Below are 19,160 nucleotides of genomic sequence, written 5' to 3'. Positions count from 1 at the left end.
ATGACATCATCCATCTTAGACGTACTGCAATCGCCTTCCATGTCTTCTATGCCTGGCTCTTGGGGTCGCCTCATTTCACTTGCTCTGCTGATGGTTTGGCGTGCTGCTCGTAATACTTCCCCCACATCCCATTTAGGAGCATCGACTACCTACCCACTGGGACATCAGTCCCTGACCCCCAGGCAGAGAAACAAAGCCCTCCTCCAGCACTCTTCACCAGCAAGGGGTCCAAAGGGACACTCCCTTCCCAGGACTCTGTGGACTTGCACCTGGATACCAGCCAGTGACTGAAGGAGACATAGGTTTCACATTGTAGGACTTTGCATTCACCTGTCTAGCTAGCAATGGTCTAACTGCAGCTATGGAATCTGCGGTATCATCCTCCCTGCATGCTGACAACTTTTGCGTTGACTACAGCTCCTTAGTTGTGGGTATTTCTGAACACCAATTGCAGGGTGCCATATGAAAGGTGCAGTCTTGGGCTCTTGCCCACGCCCTCTGGTTTTCCGTTGCCAAGACATTCGTAATGCATGTCTGTTACCATTGTACTGTCCATCCCCAACCAGAACTCTACCTCAAGGACCAAATGCTCAATGTGGTGGAGTCTTAGCGTTTTTCATATTGGTCTTAAATGTCCAGTTGACATGGAGTCTCCATTTCAGCAACTTAAGCAAATGTGCTGGTTACACCTTAATACTCTTCACTGCCTTAGTAACACCAGTTGGGGTGCAGACTACACTTCTGAAGCTGTATAAAGCGCTGATACCATGGTATGTTAAATATGGGATCCTGCTGTAAGGCTCAGCATCACCGTAAGCATTGCAAATGCTCACCCACTACACCATTGTGGGGTCCAACTTCCAACAGAGGCCTTAGGACCACTCCTGTGGACAACCTACTTGTAAACACTGCTGTCCCTCCCTTACAAATCAAGCGCCAACTACTGCTGCTAAACTACACAATACACATCAGCTGCACCCCTGAAGATCTAAAAAACTGTGTCCTTTTTCCCAGTAGGGAGATCTACCTCCCACCAACACACCCCAAGGTCTTCATAGTGTCTGTGGCTGAACTCGTATTTCCTGGCTGTTGCGTCCTGTCAGGGAGAAATTGCATGTGCTCCAGTGGTGTGGTGTGCCCCATCTTTGGATGTTCTTCGACCTTTCCTTTGGACTGAAACACTCAATAGGCCCTATGATTTTCTACCACCTTTTCATGGTCATCCTTGCTGTATTTAAAGGCTCAGACATGGTATACACTGATAGCTCTGTGTTAAACAGATGAGCCAATTCTGTCTACCCATGTGCAAGAGGCAGTGAAGTACATTCCCTAGTAAATTGGTGTGGTGTATCCACTGCAGAATTGGTACCATTACTTGACACCACAGCCATCTTTGTTCTTTTAGTGGCGAGTCGTTCTTGCATTGACTCGTTGAGTATTCTTCGGGCTGTCAACTAGTGCTACCCTCAACACCTGTTGGTTGTGACCGTCCAGGATCTCCTGTATGACCTCCACCATGCTGTACTAGTCGGTCATCCATGTATGGGCCCTTCGTCACATTGGGATCTGTGTTGACCAGCTGGCAAAGTTCATTACCAGGATGCCAACTTCGGAGATAGGGGTATTGGAACCAGACCTTTGCTTGACTCAGTGGTGACTATTATTTGGGCCTTGGAATGCAGAGTGGTGTACCCTGATTACTCTCAATAAATTGTGTATAATAAAGGAGACCACGACCCTGTGGCAATCTTCCCTCTGTGCTTCTCACAGAGAATCTACTGTCCTCTGTTGGCTTCACAGTGGCCACACTCGGCCGACACACAGCCACAACTTCCATCGTTGCAACGCACCCCACTGTAGGTATGTTGCCTATCTCATTGTGGCCCACATCCTACACGACCCCCCTACTTTGGCCACCATATGATGGAACCTTAAACATGCTGACACAGTAAATTTGGTGCCACTGGACGAAATCAGAGTGATCTGGTTATACATTTTACCAGTGACTCCTGTGACATAAAGCACATTATCCTTGTTGGCCGATGGAGGGATTGGAGGGGTGCCCCATCACCAGCTCCCATCTGAGTGGCCCATGGCTACCCTTGCTCGTTGGTCTGGTTTGACTACTACCCTTCCACCTTTTTATATCTTCTTATTTCTTTACATCTCTTGATGATTGACACTGTCGTCAACGTTCTTTCCTGGGGTTTTATCTTGTCACTGTAGCTAGTTTTCTTTTGGTGCTTTCACACCAGTCAGAAGCAGGGGTATGTCTCCGGTTGCATAACGTGTTTTGGAGACCTCCACCTTCTTTCTGGGTGGGGAAACCCTCCCACCTTCACCTTTTTACCCCTCTCTCATTGTTTCTTACTTCTATATCTTTACTTCCTTGATTCTCAGAACCACAAGAGTCCATTGGGATTTGTCTTCTACGTACTTACTCTCCAAGTAGTAATTCCAGCTTGACACACACATGATTAACAGAGCACTGACCTTGTAGTTTAGTTCATTTAACCCCAGCCATTCCTCTATCTTTACCAATACATATAGTCAAACACTTTTTGTAAATCGACAGGTCCTATGAAAATGTCTTGAATTTTAAGTTTTGCTTCCACTATGAAATGTAACATCGTAACTGCTTCTCTGATGCCTTCACCTTTATCAAATCCAAATTGATAGTGATGTATCATGCTTCATCATGTAGATAACAAAAATTTCGTTCTGGGCTGAGTGTTTCGTTAAAGAGACATGTTTCACGTAGCCAGAATCATAAACTCTAACATAGTTTCAACAGTCTCAGAATGGAAACACATTATTATACCCAAGAAATCAAACCACCCATATTTCTAAGAAATGATACCTTTCAGACATACGATATACAGGCTCTGCAGAGCACCTCCAAGAAAAAGAGCTATGAAGAACAAAACAACCATCACCATAGAGCAAAACAAAGGAGCAAGACGGTACACAAGATATATATCAAAATGGAAATACTCGCAGGAGCAGAAGACTGTAAAATTAAAAATATTGCAGATACACCAGTACACAGAAGACAGCAGAACTAAAAAACTACACACACACACACACACACACACACACACACACACACACACACACACACACGGACCCCGGGACACGTTGGGATAGCGGGAAACGAACTCGCCGACAAGTTAGCCAAAGAAGCTGCCCGCAAACTGCCGTTGGAGATCGGCCTCCCGGCAACTGATCTCCGAACGGTTTTGCACCGTCGGGTCTTCGGGATGTGGGGAGACGAATGGCGCACTCTGTCTGCACACCCAACAAGCTGCGGCAGGTAAAGGCGACCACGACTGTTTGGGGTTCCTCCATGCGGGCCTCTCGCAGGGATTCTGTTCTGTGTAGGCTCCGCATTGGTCACTCTTGGCTGACGCAAGGTCATCTGCTGCGTCGAGGGGACCCCCCTCATCGTCGCTGTGGTGCGAGCATGACAGTGGCCCATATATTGTTGGAATGTCCTCTTTTAACCACTCTCAGGCGTGATTTTAATCTCCTGGGTGATTTATCCTCTCTTTTAGGTGACAATGTCTCTATGGCAGATCGGGTTTTAAGTTTTATTCGCGCAAGCGGCTTTTATAGGTCCATTTAAATTTTTTTAACGTCACCCTCTTTTGAGCTGTATCTTTTAATTAGTTTTGTGTTGTAATTCGACTCCACCCTAAACTTTTAGGCTGGAGGTTTTAACGTGTTGCAGAGTGGCTGGCTCATCCTATTATTTTCGTGATCAGCCAGCCACAGTCCTCTGCTGTGCAGTTTAAATTCCTTCTGCCTTTGTTCTCTACGTTGTTTTTGTTGCTGTGCTCTGTTTTCCGTGTTGTCTTACAATGGATCATGGGGCTTTTCTTCCCCCGGAATTTTTCTTTTAGTGCTTCGCCTGACTGGTGGATAGTTTCCCTGTGCTCTGTGTTTTTATGAAACAAGGGACCGATGACCTTTGTAGTTTGGTCCCTTTAATCTTTAACCCAACCAACACACACACACACACACACACACACACACACACACACACACACACACACACCTCCCTCTAGAGCACGTCATAATACATCATAATTAACTCAGACATAAGATTACTAACGTTTTCAAGTCAGATAAAATTGATGCATCCTTTAAAACAAACAGCAATATAAAAGGAATTAAAAACTGACGACAGAGAGAGAGATTTAGCAGTTTTTTATGTTTCCCACAACTTTGATGAATATAGACATAACATTTTGTAAAACATGAAACTGCTGTACAATTTATTTCTAATTGTATTATCGGTTTTGGTCAGACTTTTCCAGTATGTGTTGCACAATATAATGGATCTAGGATAATTTTCGCGCAAAAAGGATGTTTAAAAGTCTTAGTAAAATGCTAGCAATTTTTACAAACAAGTGGCCCATGGCAGTAAGAAGAATCGCACCAACCCGTAGCTCGCAATCGATAGCGACAATTTGCTCAATGGCTGTAGTGAATACATCCCCTGGTGTCTCTATCTTCTTGCAACTTCACTCCCGACTTCAAAAAAATCAGGAGCTCAGAAGCCTTAGTCCAAAACGACTAATTCCACATGTGGATTCCTTATGGCTGAGCAACGGTGCGATAGTGAGCTAGCGCAGCCTCCACGAGTCCACTCACTCCATCAGCTACTCGGCGAATGGGGCCAGATTGCTCACTCTCTTCTGATACTCTTCCCTATTTGGGGAAGCGTGTAGGATAGTTTGTAGCCTTTCGGCTTTTACTCCACTTGTTTACTTGTGTATGTGATTATTTCTGCATAATGTGATGATTGTTCTGTGTGTGTCTGTACTTGCCTGAGGTTGGCGAGATGAATGATATTATGGGGGAGGGAGGAGGATTAAGGATTAGATATAGGGATTTTCTCTTCAACTTAGTCGTCGAAGAGCATCATTGGCCATTTGTGCTTGTCGTGGGACGTGTCATACCGACCTAAGGAGTGGATGAGGACGTTTTCTGATATGGAAGAGCTTTCATACAAGGCCCTTGCCAGATCTTGGACGTGCTCTTTCAGGGGTGGGATTTCAGCTGCGGTGTGCAGATAGTCATTGGGGAATCGCAGATGTAGATGCAGCGCTCTCCTGAGGGCGCAGTTCTGCAGCTTCTGCATCTTGTCCAGGTGCTGCTTCACCACGTATCCCCAGACAGGGGCATGTATACTCCATTACTGGCCATATAAAGGCCTGATAAACATTCACTCCTACAGAGCAGGGAAGGGAGCTGGAAGTGTTAAGGACTGGGTAAAGTATGGGCATTCTGGCACAGACTTTCCTGTGGAGTTTCCAAGTAAGACGAGAGTCCAAGGTTACTCAAAGATACTTGGCGGTTCTGTACCAGGGGAGTTGGTCAGATTGCGGCCGCCAACGCAGGTCCGTGCCGGGTAGTGGAAGATGCAAAATCCTGTAGTATGTCCTCAGTGACAGTCGTGGAAGGATTTTGTGTCCACTTCAGGCGTGACTCCTTGATGGAGCTAAGTAATAGTTTCCATGCCTGGCTGAGTTGAAAACTTGTCTCAGTTTATGAGATCGTTCGTTATGCGAATTTCAATGACCACCTTGAAGATGCTGTTCCAGTGGAAGCTGGTAGGGGCCAGAATCTTGGTCTCTTCATATTTCTCTTTGTGTCCAGTTTCCAAGATGTATTCTGCCAGTGCCGATTTGTTGGCCTGGTCTAGGTGTCTGTGGCTTTTGTGTTCTTTGGAGTAGCCTTCGACTGTTCAGATTGTTTGACCGATGGAGGATTTGCCACAACCATATGGAATATTATATATGCTCACTTTCTTGAGCCCAAATCAGTCTTTCGCTGTCTCCAGTGAGGTGCACATCTTCGACGGCAGTGTCAACTTTGTTTTTAGCAGTCTCCCAACTTTTGACGTCATGTTGCCTGCATACGGTAAAAGGTTCCCCGCCTTTGGACTGTTCCCCGCCTTCGTTTCTGCTGTGTTTCCATCGTCTGAGGGCTGTCTGGATCTGTCAATTGCTGTACCCGTTCCTGCAGAATACATTTTCTAGGGGTTTGAGTTCTTTGTGCAGATTTTGTTCGTCCAGTATAGAGTATGTCCTGTGAATCAGTGTGTTGAGCATCCTGCCGAGTTCTGCAGGATGGTGGCTACCTGAGGCAAGTAAATATAAGTCCGAATGTGTAGGCTTGTGGTATGGAAAAAAGCACAGGTTTCCGTTTGGTCGCTTGTAATGCCTCCTCTTCAAAACTCTCCATAAATAAGTTGGCTACCACTGGTGAGACAGGGCTCCCCATAGCCACACCATCAGTCTGTTCATAGTATTGGCCATTGAAGATGAAGTAGATGGATCTAAGTATCTGCCTGAAAAGTTGTCAACAAGGATCAAATTTCTCGCTAATAAAGTGGTTCGAATCTTCTAGTGGGACCAATGTGAAAAGTGATATGACATCAAAGCTGACTATGTTGTCTGTTTCTCGTAGGGTCAGTTACTTAAGATGAAGTCCATGGAGTTCTGAATATGGTGTTCACACTTTCCCACATACGGTCTGTTCAAATCACTTTTCACCAACAAAAACAAACACCACTACACGTTCTGTACAACAAAAACACAACAAAAATGTCATCGGAGACCTCCCAAAATGACTGTCCCCTCAGGCTATTAAAACTGATGACTGCCCAGGGATTCGTCGTCAAGGGTGTTCAACAGATGGGCAAAGTTCAAAGCAAATTGCCTTTATTCCAGATCACACTGCCTGATATCCCCCAGAACAAAAAGAGAGAAAAATGGTAGTGGCTGTGCCTGTCACCACAGAGCCACTGCACCACAAAAACAAGATGGTGCAGTGCTTCAGGTGTCAGTCGCTGCGCACTGCACTATGGCGGTAATATGCAGGAAGTGCGCCAAGCCCCATGACATGAGGTCCTGTACACTGAAACCCATGGACCTACAAATAAGGTGCACGCTTGTGGTAAAAACCACACAGCTGGTTACCAAGGTTGTGAGGTCCATAAGACACGCACAACAGGGAAAAGGCGTAAAGGCAGCCACCCCTTGCACACAAAAACAAACAAACAACCACCACCACCACCTCTAGACACACAAAGAAATCAAACACATCAACATATACAGACAAGACTTGCATTACACCAAGACCCGATATGCTGAGGGCGACATGCGCCAAAATGGTTTCTCCACAAAGAAGCCAGAAAAGCATAGCCCTGTCCCCACAAATCAGCCACAAACACAAAAACAACACCGGGTAAGACAAAACAACAAAGACCATGTCCCCAACAGAGCTCTCTCTCTCCCACCCCCTCGGATCAGTTGGTAGGCATGATTGTCCAGACCACGAACCAAGGCAAAACATGCAGATTCTCATTGCCCTTCAGGCAGCAATCCAGCAGTCAGTCACTCCTCCGACTTCACCAGTAGCAGAAAATCCCATCTTGGATAGACAACCAAATATTCCAGGCCTGACAGTGCACATCTTTAATGCAGTTGGCATTGTTAATAAAGTGGTCGAATTCAGAGAGTTCATGAAAGAATTATCAATCGACATACGCATAATGGCGGTAACCCACCTCAAGCTGCGAATCAAAGTGACAGTTCCTAACTACAATAGTTAACGTGTAGACAGACCAACCCAAGGCAGAGGAGTGGCCATCTACATAAAGAGGGATCCCCCACCACCAGGCATACATACCAGCTACCAATAAAATCCAAGCAGTGGCAATAGAAGTAACCACTGCTACCGGATTCCTAACAGAAGCTGCAATCTACCGACACCCAAATGATGAGATTGATGAGATTGATGAGGGAGATGTAACAGCTTTAGGCCAAACAGAAAGCAAACTCCTAGTTGGCAACGACTCCAATGCCAAGCACCGACATTGGAACTCAAGAATAACCTTCAGAGCAGGCGCCAATCACACACTAAGGCTAGCAACCAAGCAAATCGCAAAAAGACGCACTAGGATGCTGCCACTGCATGGCGAGTGGGATCTGGCCTACAGCCATGCTAAAATGACAGACTCTTCGAGAAGCAGTTTCAAGCAGCAGGATGAAGAACATGAAGTGGTAGTCCATCATCAACCGGCTGTCTTCCTCATTGCTGAGGTGGAACCAGAGGACGTGGCAAAAGTAATTAGGTAGCTCCCCACAAAAAAGGCACCAGGACATGACAATGTCGCCAACCAATTAGTTAAAAACCTCCCAAATGATCATTGTCCATTAGCGTGTTCATAGCCATTTTGATAACTCAAAACATGACCACCTCACGCTTCTCCAAGCATGACACTTATTGCCATATGTGGGCTTCAGTTCTCTGTTGATTTCGATTGGTATTCGTTCCATGCTTCACAGGAAAGAATCAAACTCTGTTGTACACAACTGACATGTGAGTCTCAATCACAATCTTAAACGACTGAGCAGCACCGTGCTGCAGAGCTACCAGCAGATAAGGCTGGCTCAGTCCATGGAAGGTCTTTTGCTGGGAATTGATACATTGACTTAGGATTTACAACTGTAAGGTAATAAGGGCAATGACTTGGTTTGCCTTTGTAGATAATATGGTAAATTTTTATGCATATTTGTGTTTTTTGTGCACATTTTGATGTCTTTTGTATTACACTTACTTTGACAGCACAAGGAGAGACGTGGAGGCAACGTATGGCGTCGGCACACTGGGAATGGCAGCAGCGTATCAAAGATGCGCAGAAACCTTGCCGCAGGAGCAAGGTCCCAGCACCTACCCTGTCACACAGGAGCAAGTCCCAGGCACAGCTGATGAAGAATACTACTCCACACCACAAACCAGGCTCAGTCCAACCTCAGCAACTGGACAAGGCCACCGTGATGAACACAGGTATGCATTGTTAAACCACTCCAGTGTGGGCACATTCAAATTAGGTTTCCTGGTTTGACCATAATTAGATAGCAGATACATAAATTGGAAAAATAGTCTGACAGTTCACAAACTTGACACTTGTTCATAATTTTGTCCTGATTGCACTCTGTTATACAGGGTAGTTCAAAAAAATTCATGTTTCCAGAAATATATTCCTCATATTGGGGCCTTCAGAACTGTGATTGTCACATGCCTCTCTGAACAAAATAAGAAATTAAGAGTATTTTCTATTTTCATAATGTGCCTTAATTATGGTTTGAAGCACTAAATGCTCATTCCAAATGCAGAAATCCATCTCTCACAATGGTGACCCAGATCAATGTTTGAGACTGCAGTCTGCACCAGTCCCTCCTCTCTGAACTCCAGTACTTTCTTCTACCGCCTCTCACATACCTCAGCCACAGCTTTGTCTTCACCTATCACAAGGCCCAAGCGACTTGGTTTGTCGTGAGGCCCTCTGCCATCAATTTTTCTCCATCTTCGGTGCATCTTTATGGTTGTTGGTCACGTATGCTTTGCTTCCATGCAAGTGGGACATAACAAACTGCACACCTTGCCAGTTGACTGTAGCATTTTCAATGCAGAGTTAGTAGCCATCTCTCGTGCTCCTGAGCATAATCTGTTCCTGCACCAGTGGGTTCTTTCTCATATGCCATGAATCATCCTTCAGTCTGCAAGCCCTCGACCAGTGTTAACATCACCATTCCTTGGCTATGGCTGTTGAGGATTTCCTGTGTGCCCTTGAGCACTATGGATGCTCATTGACCTCCTCCTGGACACTGGGTCACATGGGGATCCCAGAGAATAAATGCACTTATAGATAACCCAAACTGGCTACCGGTAAGTCAACTCTTGATATAGGTGTTCCGGAAACAGATCACAGATACGTGTTACGGCATCACGGTTTAGGAACCTGAAACACAGAATGGCTCACTCAGACCACCAAACTGCAGGTGATAAAGGAGCCTATGAATCTATGAGGTCCTCCACGCAGGCCTCTCACAAGCACTCTGCCATCCTCTGCCTGCACTGCATCAACCATACTCTACTGACTTATGGTCGTCTTCCCCCATCATGAGGAACCATCCCGTTGTTGTTGTTGTTGTTGTTGTTGTTGTTCCCATTTGACAGTGGTTCACAGATCACTGAACTGTCCCAACCTGTCCACCCTTCAGTGGACTCGTAATCTCCCTCACTCACTACCCTTGGTGTTAGGAGACAATGCCTCAGTGCCTGACTTAGTTTTACATTTTATCAATGAAAGGGGCTTTCAACAGTCTCTTTTTATGGGAGCGCCACTTAACCTTATTGACCTATTGAGATGTTGGCAGAACACTCTGTTGCATTCTCTGCCCACACCAGGTTGTGGCTGTCTGGCTTAGTGGTACACCCCAGCCCTCACCCTACCTGCTTTTTCACTCTTCCTCCCCCTCATGCATGGCCTGTTTGACTTGTTTGTCTTTTGTCTACCTGTTCTCCTGTCTTGCCCTGTCCATGTTGCTAGTCTTTTCTACGCAATTTCTGAGTGGGGTACCTCTAGCAAGTGGTGGGAGTGACAGATGTACATACCTTCATTGCACTCTGCTTTCGGGGACTTCTGGCTGCTCCTTATATGGTGCATGTCGCCTGCTTTTCTTGCTATGTCTCCCCTGCTTTCTTGTCCCTTATCCAGTCATCATTAATCTTTGGTAGACGTTGGGCTTCTCTTCCCTTAGGGGTTTGCCTGAGGTAGCGCATCTCAGGTGTACATTCTTGGGGACCTGTAAAAGGAAGAAGGGACTGATGACCTACTAGTTAGGTCCCTTTAAACATCCTACCAACCAACTACCTTACATTTGGAAGTGATTCCATGTCAGGCACAGATGATGATACACTAATGATCTTGAATAGTCCCACAAGTAGAAATCTGTATGACTGAAATTGGGTGAGTGTGGAAGCCAAGTAATTGGGCCATTTCTACCCATCCATCGATCAGAAAACATTCGAGAAAGTACTGGCAAGCTGTGCAGCTGGGGTGAGTAGAAGCACCAACATTCAAAAGTGAGCCTGCCAATGAAAGACTAGTGGAATGTCTTCAAAAGTGGGAAGTATGTTGTTCTTCCAGAAATTTGTGAGGACCTGCTTCTTAAGTCTGTTAGCAAGTACATGGAATCATGCTGACTGCCAATGATACTGGTCCCTATTTTGAGGGAGAACAGCACTTGGTGAAGAGTTGGAACAGTTACATGTGGGTTTGTGTGTACCCATATATGCATGCTGTGGAGGTTTGTAATGCCGTCTCGTGTGTTCTGTGCTTCATCGGTGAATAGCATTAAACAGGGAAGACTGCTGCAAGAGCTACTGGCAGAAACCAACTCGTGGAGAGTAATCTGCTGGGGATGGCCTGTAAGCCTGACAAATATGGATACAACTGCTGTTCTTGTAATTGTCTCCAGACAGTTGTACCAGAAACATTCACTTGAAACTTTAACCTTCATGTGCTGATAAGTCATGATCACAAAATGCTGAATGTCCTCCAACTGAAGCTGCAGACCTTGGTCATCCTTTCTCTAACTCACATACCAATTTCTCATTGGCAGACACTGTGATGGAGATGTTCAAATGTCATCTAATCTAAAAGCCATCACTGTGGGTACCTCTCCTGGTGCAAACTGAGCTCATACAGCATTGTGGTTATTTTAAGTCACCAGTTCTCTCTGACTGGTTTGATGTGGCCCACCATGAATTACTCTTCTGTGCCAATTTTTCAATCTCAGAGTAGCACTTGCAACATACATCCTCATTTATTTCCTGGATGTATTCCAGGCTCTATCCACCTTCATAGTTTCTACCCTGCACAGAGGTCTCCCCCCCCCCTCCCCTGGTCTCCCTCCAACCACCACAATCAGAGGGATTGCTGCTGTTTGGTGGGTTCGTGCTTGGCTATCACAGGGCCCTAGCTTTTGCACCATCTATTCCCTCCTTCCATGCTGCATGTCTTTCCCCTCTCTTGGGGAATGTGACTGGGCTGTTTCTGGAAAAGTATTCTGCATTTTTGGCAGTCAACTTCAGAATACTCTTCACCATTTTCTGTCCCTTTTTCTTCATTCATCTTCTCATATCCTCCTTCCACTTAGGTGTTTGAGGTTCCTCTTTTTCTTCTTCCCCCCTGCACGCTCTTGCATCTGACATGTAACAGGTGACTGAGTAAAGCATAATTCCGAGCCCTGGGTCGACATGTGAGGTTCTCACATACTCTCTGGTACAGGCCAGTCCCAGGGGCAGTGATTGCTCAAACTGCTGCCTTCCCAAACTGGTGATTGGTCGATCTGTCAGGTGTTTGGAAGGAGTGACCTGAGGTGTGAACAATCACCAAAGGTGAGTGCACCCCCTTCTGAAGGGGTTCCCAGTTGGAGTGCACCATTGGGGATAATGGCAACTGGAAGAGATTTTCTCACATTGAGCCAATCATCTTCACAGTCAATGGCTACTAAACGTAAATGGAATGAGGCTAACGATTCTAAGCAACATGGTTCCTTGTGGTTTCACCTACTGAAGATGGTCAGTCCTTTGTTACTGTAAGTCCGTTTATTATTCAGAAAGGTGTTGATGCAATTGCTCAATTGCTGCCCCCCCCCCCCCCCCCGTAAAATCATGCTCTTGTTTACGCAATTACGCAATGGCCTTTAACCTTTGAGACTACTTCCGATTCTCCACAGGTATTGCATTTGCTGTTGTAGACCTCGTGGAGCAGGATCTGCTGCCTCTGTGCCATGTAGTAGCAAGCCTTCAAAGGCTGGCACTCAGCAGCTGCAGAGGTGCACCCCTCCATATTTTCCTCATCTTGACTCTCCTCCATGGCAATGTCTGGGGTCTTTGATCCAATAAAAGGGATTTACGGCTGCTCTTAGAATTGCAGCATCCACTCGTTTCTCCCTTCAGGAAACAAAATTGCATCCTCGTGACCATCTTGCACTCTCGCATTTCCTCCTGGTCCATTTGACCTTCCCCAAGAACGGCTTTCCTTCTCCTCATTGGAAGTCATGTGGGATAACATTTATAGTCGACCCATCTCCTTCAAACCGTTGCCTTTCCCCTTGCTTACTAGACCTTTCCCCTTTGCACCATTTACATCCCTCTGTCATTCAGTGTCACAAAGGCAGACTTCCTTAAGCTTACTGGGCAGCTACCTCAGCCATTTCTGCTGCTCAGTGACTTTAAAGTGCACCATCCCCTTTGGGACTCCCCAAAATCTGTCTGAGATGTGCCCTCTTGGCTGACCTTACCAATCAACTTAGCATCTTCTGTCTTAACACAGGAGCTCCCATTTTTCTTTCAGGATCCTCAAAGATCTATTCCCATTTGAACCTATCCTTCTGTACTGCCCTTCTTGACCGTCTCTGGGGGTCCATTCTCTGACATGTACTCGAGCAACCATTGCCCACGTCCTATCAGTTGGCTGACTACTACCCCATCTATGTGCACACCCAAATGGCAATGTACTAAGGCCAACTAGAGGCCTTACTCCTGCCTGGCGACATTTGATGAACATTATTTCCCCAGTTGTGATGAACAGGTAGAATACCTTACTTACGTTATCCCTACTGCCGCAGCATGTTCCATTCCTTGCACTTCCTCTTTACCATGCTGTCTCTCGGTCCCTTGGTGGACTGAGGCATGCCGCGATGCAGTTCACGAGTGAACACATGCGCAAACTGCATTCATTATAAACAGTTGTGTCCACCATCTTGTATAGTTCTTTGGGATAGCAAAAAAGTTAGCTGGCTTTCATTCACTACTTCTTTTAACAGTTCCACTCCCTCTTCAATTGTGTGGGCCAACGTCCAACAGCTCTCCAGAAATGAAGTCCATTCCCCAATTTCCAGCCTGATAGTAGCAGACAATGTCATAGTGGACCCCCTTGCTATCTCAAATGCCTTGGGCTACTACTTCGCAGAGATTGAGATCCTCCCAATATCATCCTGCCCTCCTCCATCAATAATGAGCAGAGGCTCTTCTCAGAATAGTGAGTGCTACAATGACACCTTTACTATGAGGAAACTAGATCGTGCTCTCGCTTCATGCTAGTCCTCCACCCCAGGGCCAGATGATGTTAACGTTCAGATGTTTCAGCAGGCAAGCACTTTCTGCTCAATATGTACAACCACATCTGGGTGGAGGGCACGTTTCCCAGACACTGGCATGAAGCCAGTCATACCCATACCTAAGCACAGTAAGGGCAAACGCCACCCCATCTCTCTCACCGTCTGTTTTTGCAAGGTGATGGAATGTATGGTTTGTGCCAGGCTGGTGTGGTGGCTATAACGATATGTTTACGTAATGTGTATACATAAACATACAGTTATAAATGTCCCCGTTCGTAGCCGCTAATTATAACAATATGTTTACTTTTGTGCTGTAACATATAGCTATAATCATCGGTGGAAACATATTTGCGAACGCCGACCTTGTGCGGCTGTTTCTTGTTGGATCGTCTGATCAGTCGGAAGTTGCATTGCGGAAGAGAGTAAATCCCTATTCAAAATATAATTATTTTTGGATAGCTCAACATGAATTTCCTAAGGGACCGTAGTTTATCGTGCATTTACCAATAGAACATGGCGCGGAGAAAATATTTCGCCGCATACAACTTCCGTCCGATTTCGACGAAAGAATTCGTGACTGTGAACTCTCTATTTGGCAGAAACATAAAGAAAATTAAATAACTTCATGAAGGAGTGAGACATAGATTCTATATTAAATAAATAGTCCATACACCAGTTCCATTTAAATCTGAATTTATGGCAATTAACAGACGAACTTACACTGCAACGAAGGATTTAACATGGATGCCGTTTTGACTGGCACTTCTCGTAATGAAAACAATTCCTTTGACGTTTTCACATACACGTCGCACAATAAATCTACTGCTAGGCACTTTCAGTATTACACATTTACTTTACACTAGAACAATATTATTTTTAACAATAATAATACGGCGGCAAGACATGCGCGTCCGACACACGTTACAGGAGACAAGAGAAGAATGAGTAGCTGTTCATCGAGAATATCTCGTACATCAAAAAAAAAATGCGTAAAAAAGTGTTCTTCTGTCCGTTTTTCGCGCCGCGGTTTTCAAAGTCGATAACTCGCAGCATCTCTGACGGCGCTTCGACAATAAACAAGTTACGTCACAGGTCGTTCACCTTTTACATTCTCGCAACATTATTTGGTAACTGTAGCTGTTGCCGAGCGACTGCTCGATTAGTGAATGATTTAAAATGATAAGGCAATCACATAATGTTACATTGCCTTCCATGGGAATCTTGGAAATCAAGGAGATTACCAAGATTCACATGTCGCCGTTAACATTATGGGATTGAGTACTTTACAGATTTACATTGATCAAACACAGTATTCCTGTCATTTGATTATTAGGATTACACAAATATGGTGATCTCTCATTCATAGACAAAGTCAGTTCTTAAGGTAAAGATATACAAAAAAATTTAAAAACTCAGACAGTAAATCTACGAAGTTTACAATGGACATTATACACTATACTCATTACAATCCTTTTTTTACAGAGTTCATACCGACCATCTTTGTGGCCTCAAGTTATTGTCCAGAGCTCATAGGCTCTTTGCTCCTGAAAGAAAACACATAGGATTCATCTTTTTATACACACATAATTCTCACACATGGAATTTCTCACACGTGTCCATTTTCCATTGCTCACTAGTTGTTATAATTTTTACGCTTTCATTGTTTGTGTATTGACAGGAAAGTTAAAATTTGATTCTTCTCCAGGTGAAGCTTATGCCTTGAGAAGTTGGATCGCTACTTTGCGGTCCCCGAGTAGAAAACTTTTCATCAGCTCTGGCGGGCGAGTCTCACTCGCACGTTACGTACACACGTTACATGTAACAAAAAATATAAATACCCATTAGTCTAAGAACTAAGCTTAAATCTAATTTTAGGACTTGGGATTCATAGGAATTTGACTTCGTCACTATTCGCGTGTGGTTTGGCTGTTCGCATTTCATCCACGGGATATAACATTAGCATAGTATGTGATATGTTGTGAACTCATATAAGAGTCTTTTATTTTGGGAGCGGCTTTCATGGAAATTCCGTTTCGTCGAACTGCAGCGGGAGTGCTGTGCAAGTACATCACTTTAAATTTAACGCGTTTGTTGCGTCGATGGACGTTGACACAGGCTGATTGTTAGAGCTGAATCGCAACTCGAGGCGCTCACCAGCCTCCACGCGGTACTTCAGCTTTCCCGCGCACGGTTCAGTGAACACGTTGCGTCGATGGTGTTGTGGTTTGCTGAGCTGGTGCGGAGGGACGAGGATTACCAGGGACAGAGACTCCATTGAAACCATCCCTGTCTCCACATTTTCCAGCCGATTTTGAAGATTTTAAGGTAGGCTAGCGCTCGCACTTTGCAGAGCAGCTAACACACTTGGTTTCCGATGCACTGCACGTAATCACATCACCGCCTTCGGTTACACAACCGGACTATCATTGTCCGTCGGCCTATCTGCACGTTTAACACTTTTTATCTTCATCGTGTCTGTGGCAGACTTCCACACCATTTTAAGCCTTCACTTATACACTACTATGTACACAATTTTTTTTTACAGTTTATAATCAAATAGTTTGTCTCACTTTGAAGCTTGCTAATTGAGAGCTTCGATTATCATGTCCATTTCAATTTCTGTTACTTTGTTGGTAACTATCTTTAACATTTCGCTTTACATTGTTCATCATCTTTCTCTAAGACTAATTATGCTTTTAGTTCAGTCACAATACATTAGTTTCTCCGATCTGTTAGCAATTATTATTATTTTAATTCATTTCAACCGTTCTTTCTATTTATTAGCTTCATTAAAGTTATCACTGTCATTTCAACAAAAATTCTCTTTTTACTAGATGTGAGGATCAATCAGTCACATTTGATCGCCCTCTCACATGAGAACAGAACACCATTCAAGAAAATATTCAAATTCCTTATCGCGATCTCGGTTTTCGTCTCGGATTGACTTTAAAAGGAAAAATAAAGACATTTCAAAACTAGCTTTTCCCGATTTCGTTCACGCGTTTCCTTTTGAAAATCGTATGCCAAACCAGCCTTCCACGACAACCGCATTTCTCAATCTGTGACGTCAAGTCTACGGGACGGGTTTAGGCGGGTTAGGGTATTTAAACAAATTCAGAAGAAAGACATAGGTATAATAATACGTAGAAGAAGAAATCTAGCAAACAACTCCTTCTTCCTTATGACTTAGAAATTAATTTCCCTTTGCGCCGTACGTCTGCGTACGCGCTCCAATTAAGAACTAGTTGCGTTGTTTTGCCGGCTGTTTCATTGTCATTTTATTCTCGCCTTGACGCCTGCTTGCGCTACACTGCATTGACCTCTAAATATGACCTTAAGTCGTCATTGCTTCGTCCTTGCCATTTACGCTCTTATACTTGGTATTTATTTCACTTATGGCTTTGAATGTATCTGTCCTGCGTATTGCAATTACAATTAATGCTACTTTGTTTATCTAGCTGAAGGATAGCGCCTTCGTGGTCATGTTGGTACTTACAAGTAACTCACATGCTTCGTAAACATTACGTTATTTTAATGCAGAGATGAACCTGTTCCAGATTTCTATGTACATTGGAACTTAGTCTAGACATAGCTGACTTAGAAACTAGTTACTTGTTTTCCTTTTTAGTGGGATCAGGAACCAATAATTGTCAAGCGACCCTTGTCCTTGGCGAAAATAAATTTCGTTTCTGGATCATTGCTCCTTGAAATTAAAAAAAATTCTTACATACTATGTTTTATTTTCACTTCTTTAGCATTTCATATCGCAGAAGCCGGCTTGTTAGGCACATCCTTAGCTTTATATTTCATTTTTCTCTCTTAAATATTATCTCCTTAAAACTAAATCTTAAAACTAGAGTTCTTGGAGTTGATCACTTTCTTTGTTAAACAAGAATTTTTTTTATTTATCAGCTTGTCTGTACTTAAATTATGGCTCAAGATAACATATTTTAAATTGTCTGCCGTATAGCAAGATAGACTCACTGTCGTGTAATATATTCTAAGCATTTTTTTTAACGAAGTCAAATCAGTTGTCACTTAGTCACTAGCGGCTAACCTTCTCTTGTCATTATAAAGCTTTCCTTTTGACTTATTCTGTAGCATGATATTTTTTAAGATCAGAGTGATGGTATAACCCTTTTATTTTTCCATTTGCGGGATCAGAAATCAGATAACAACCTGTATGCGGTATATGAAGGATCTCGTAAGGTCCCTCAAAAAGACTTTGCCATTTTCGAATTTTGTGTAAGAGCAACGATGGTTTAAAGTGTGTTTTTAGCAAGACCTTTTCGCCTACTTTATAAGTTAACACCTTATTAATATGTTTGTCATACGCCTTCTTGCGTAAATTGGCTTGGGTGGTCAACGTTGTTAGAGCCTGTCTTATTCTGGCGTCTAAACTAGCACTTGTGTTGTTACACTTAGGAATTGAATTGACCCATTCATTTTTCTCTTGGTCAGAAGACATCAACTCACTCGGAGTGAAACCAGTAGACAGGTGTGGTAGATTATTCAATTTCCTCGAAAGGTGACACATAGTCAACCCAGCGAGTCTGCTGATTTGGTATATAAGTACGAATAAAACGATTAAACTCCTTGAACACCCGCTCAGTCGGGTTCGACTGCGGTCTAAACTTGGAAATAAGGATTTGCCTAATTTGATGACTAGCAAGGAAAAGTCTCCATCTTTTGCAGACAAAGTTAGACCCATTGTCTGAGAGAATTGATTCAGGTTTTCCGAATCTAGGAAAGTAGTCACGTTCTAAACGATTGATGATTAGTTGAGTATTTGCAGATCTCATAGCGTACAATCTCAAATGTTTGGTAAATAGATCAATGACAGCTACAAGGTACCTTAGTCCTCCACGACCTCGTGGGAGGGGTCCTGCCAAATCTATGCCTAGGGTTTGTCTAGGTTTCTCTGTGATAATAGGATTCAAAGGCAGTATATTCGAAAGATTAAAAGGTTTTGCCTTTTGACAAATGATACAGTGTTTCAAGAGCTTGTGAATTCTGCTATGAAGGTTAGGGATGTAGCAGTACTTCGCTATTTTACGCTTACGCTTTTCTGGACCAAAGTGTCCCCACGAAATATGTGTATACCAGAGTAAGTGTTCTACATATTCCAGCGGAATGCATACTAGCCAATTTTCTGATGACAGTGATGTTCGA

At 44.0% G+C, this 19,160-nt stretch overlaps 1 protein-coding gene across 1 annotated transcript in view; it reads left to right on the top strand.

Annotated features, from left to right (window-relative positions):
• LOC126416854 (uncharacterized) overlaps positions 1-19,160 on the top strand; it is a 79,705-nt gene that overhangs the window by 19,804 nt on the left and 40,741 nt on the right. The window contains exon 2 of the mRNA XM_050084737.1: positions 8,641-8,862. Coding sequence (XP_049940694.1) covers positions 8,641-8,862 — 222 coding nt within the window. The remainder of the gene's footprint in view (positions 1-8,640; positions 8,863-19,160) is intronic.

Source organism: Schistocerca serialis, chromosome 8, assembly GCF_023864345.2.
Source record: "Schistocerca serialis cubense isolate TAMUIC-IGC-003099 chromosome 8, iqSchSeri2.2, whole genome shotgun sequence".
NCBI lineage: Eukaryota > Metazoa > Arthropoda > Insecta > Orthoptera > Acrididae > Schistocerca > Schistocerca serialis.
The sequence above is the reverse complement of the archived record's forward strand: the minus strand, read 5'-3'. Positions and strand labels throughout refer to the sequence as shown.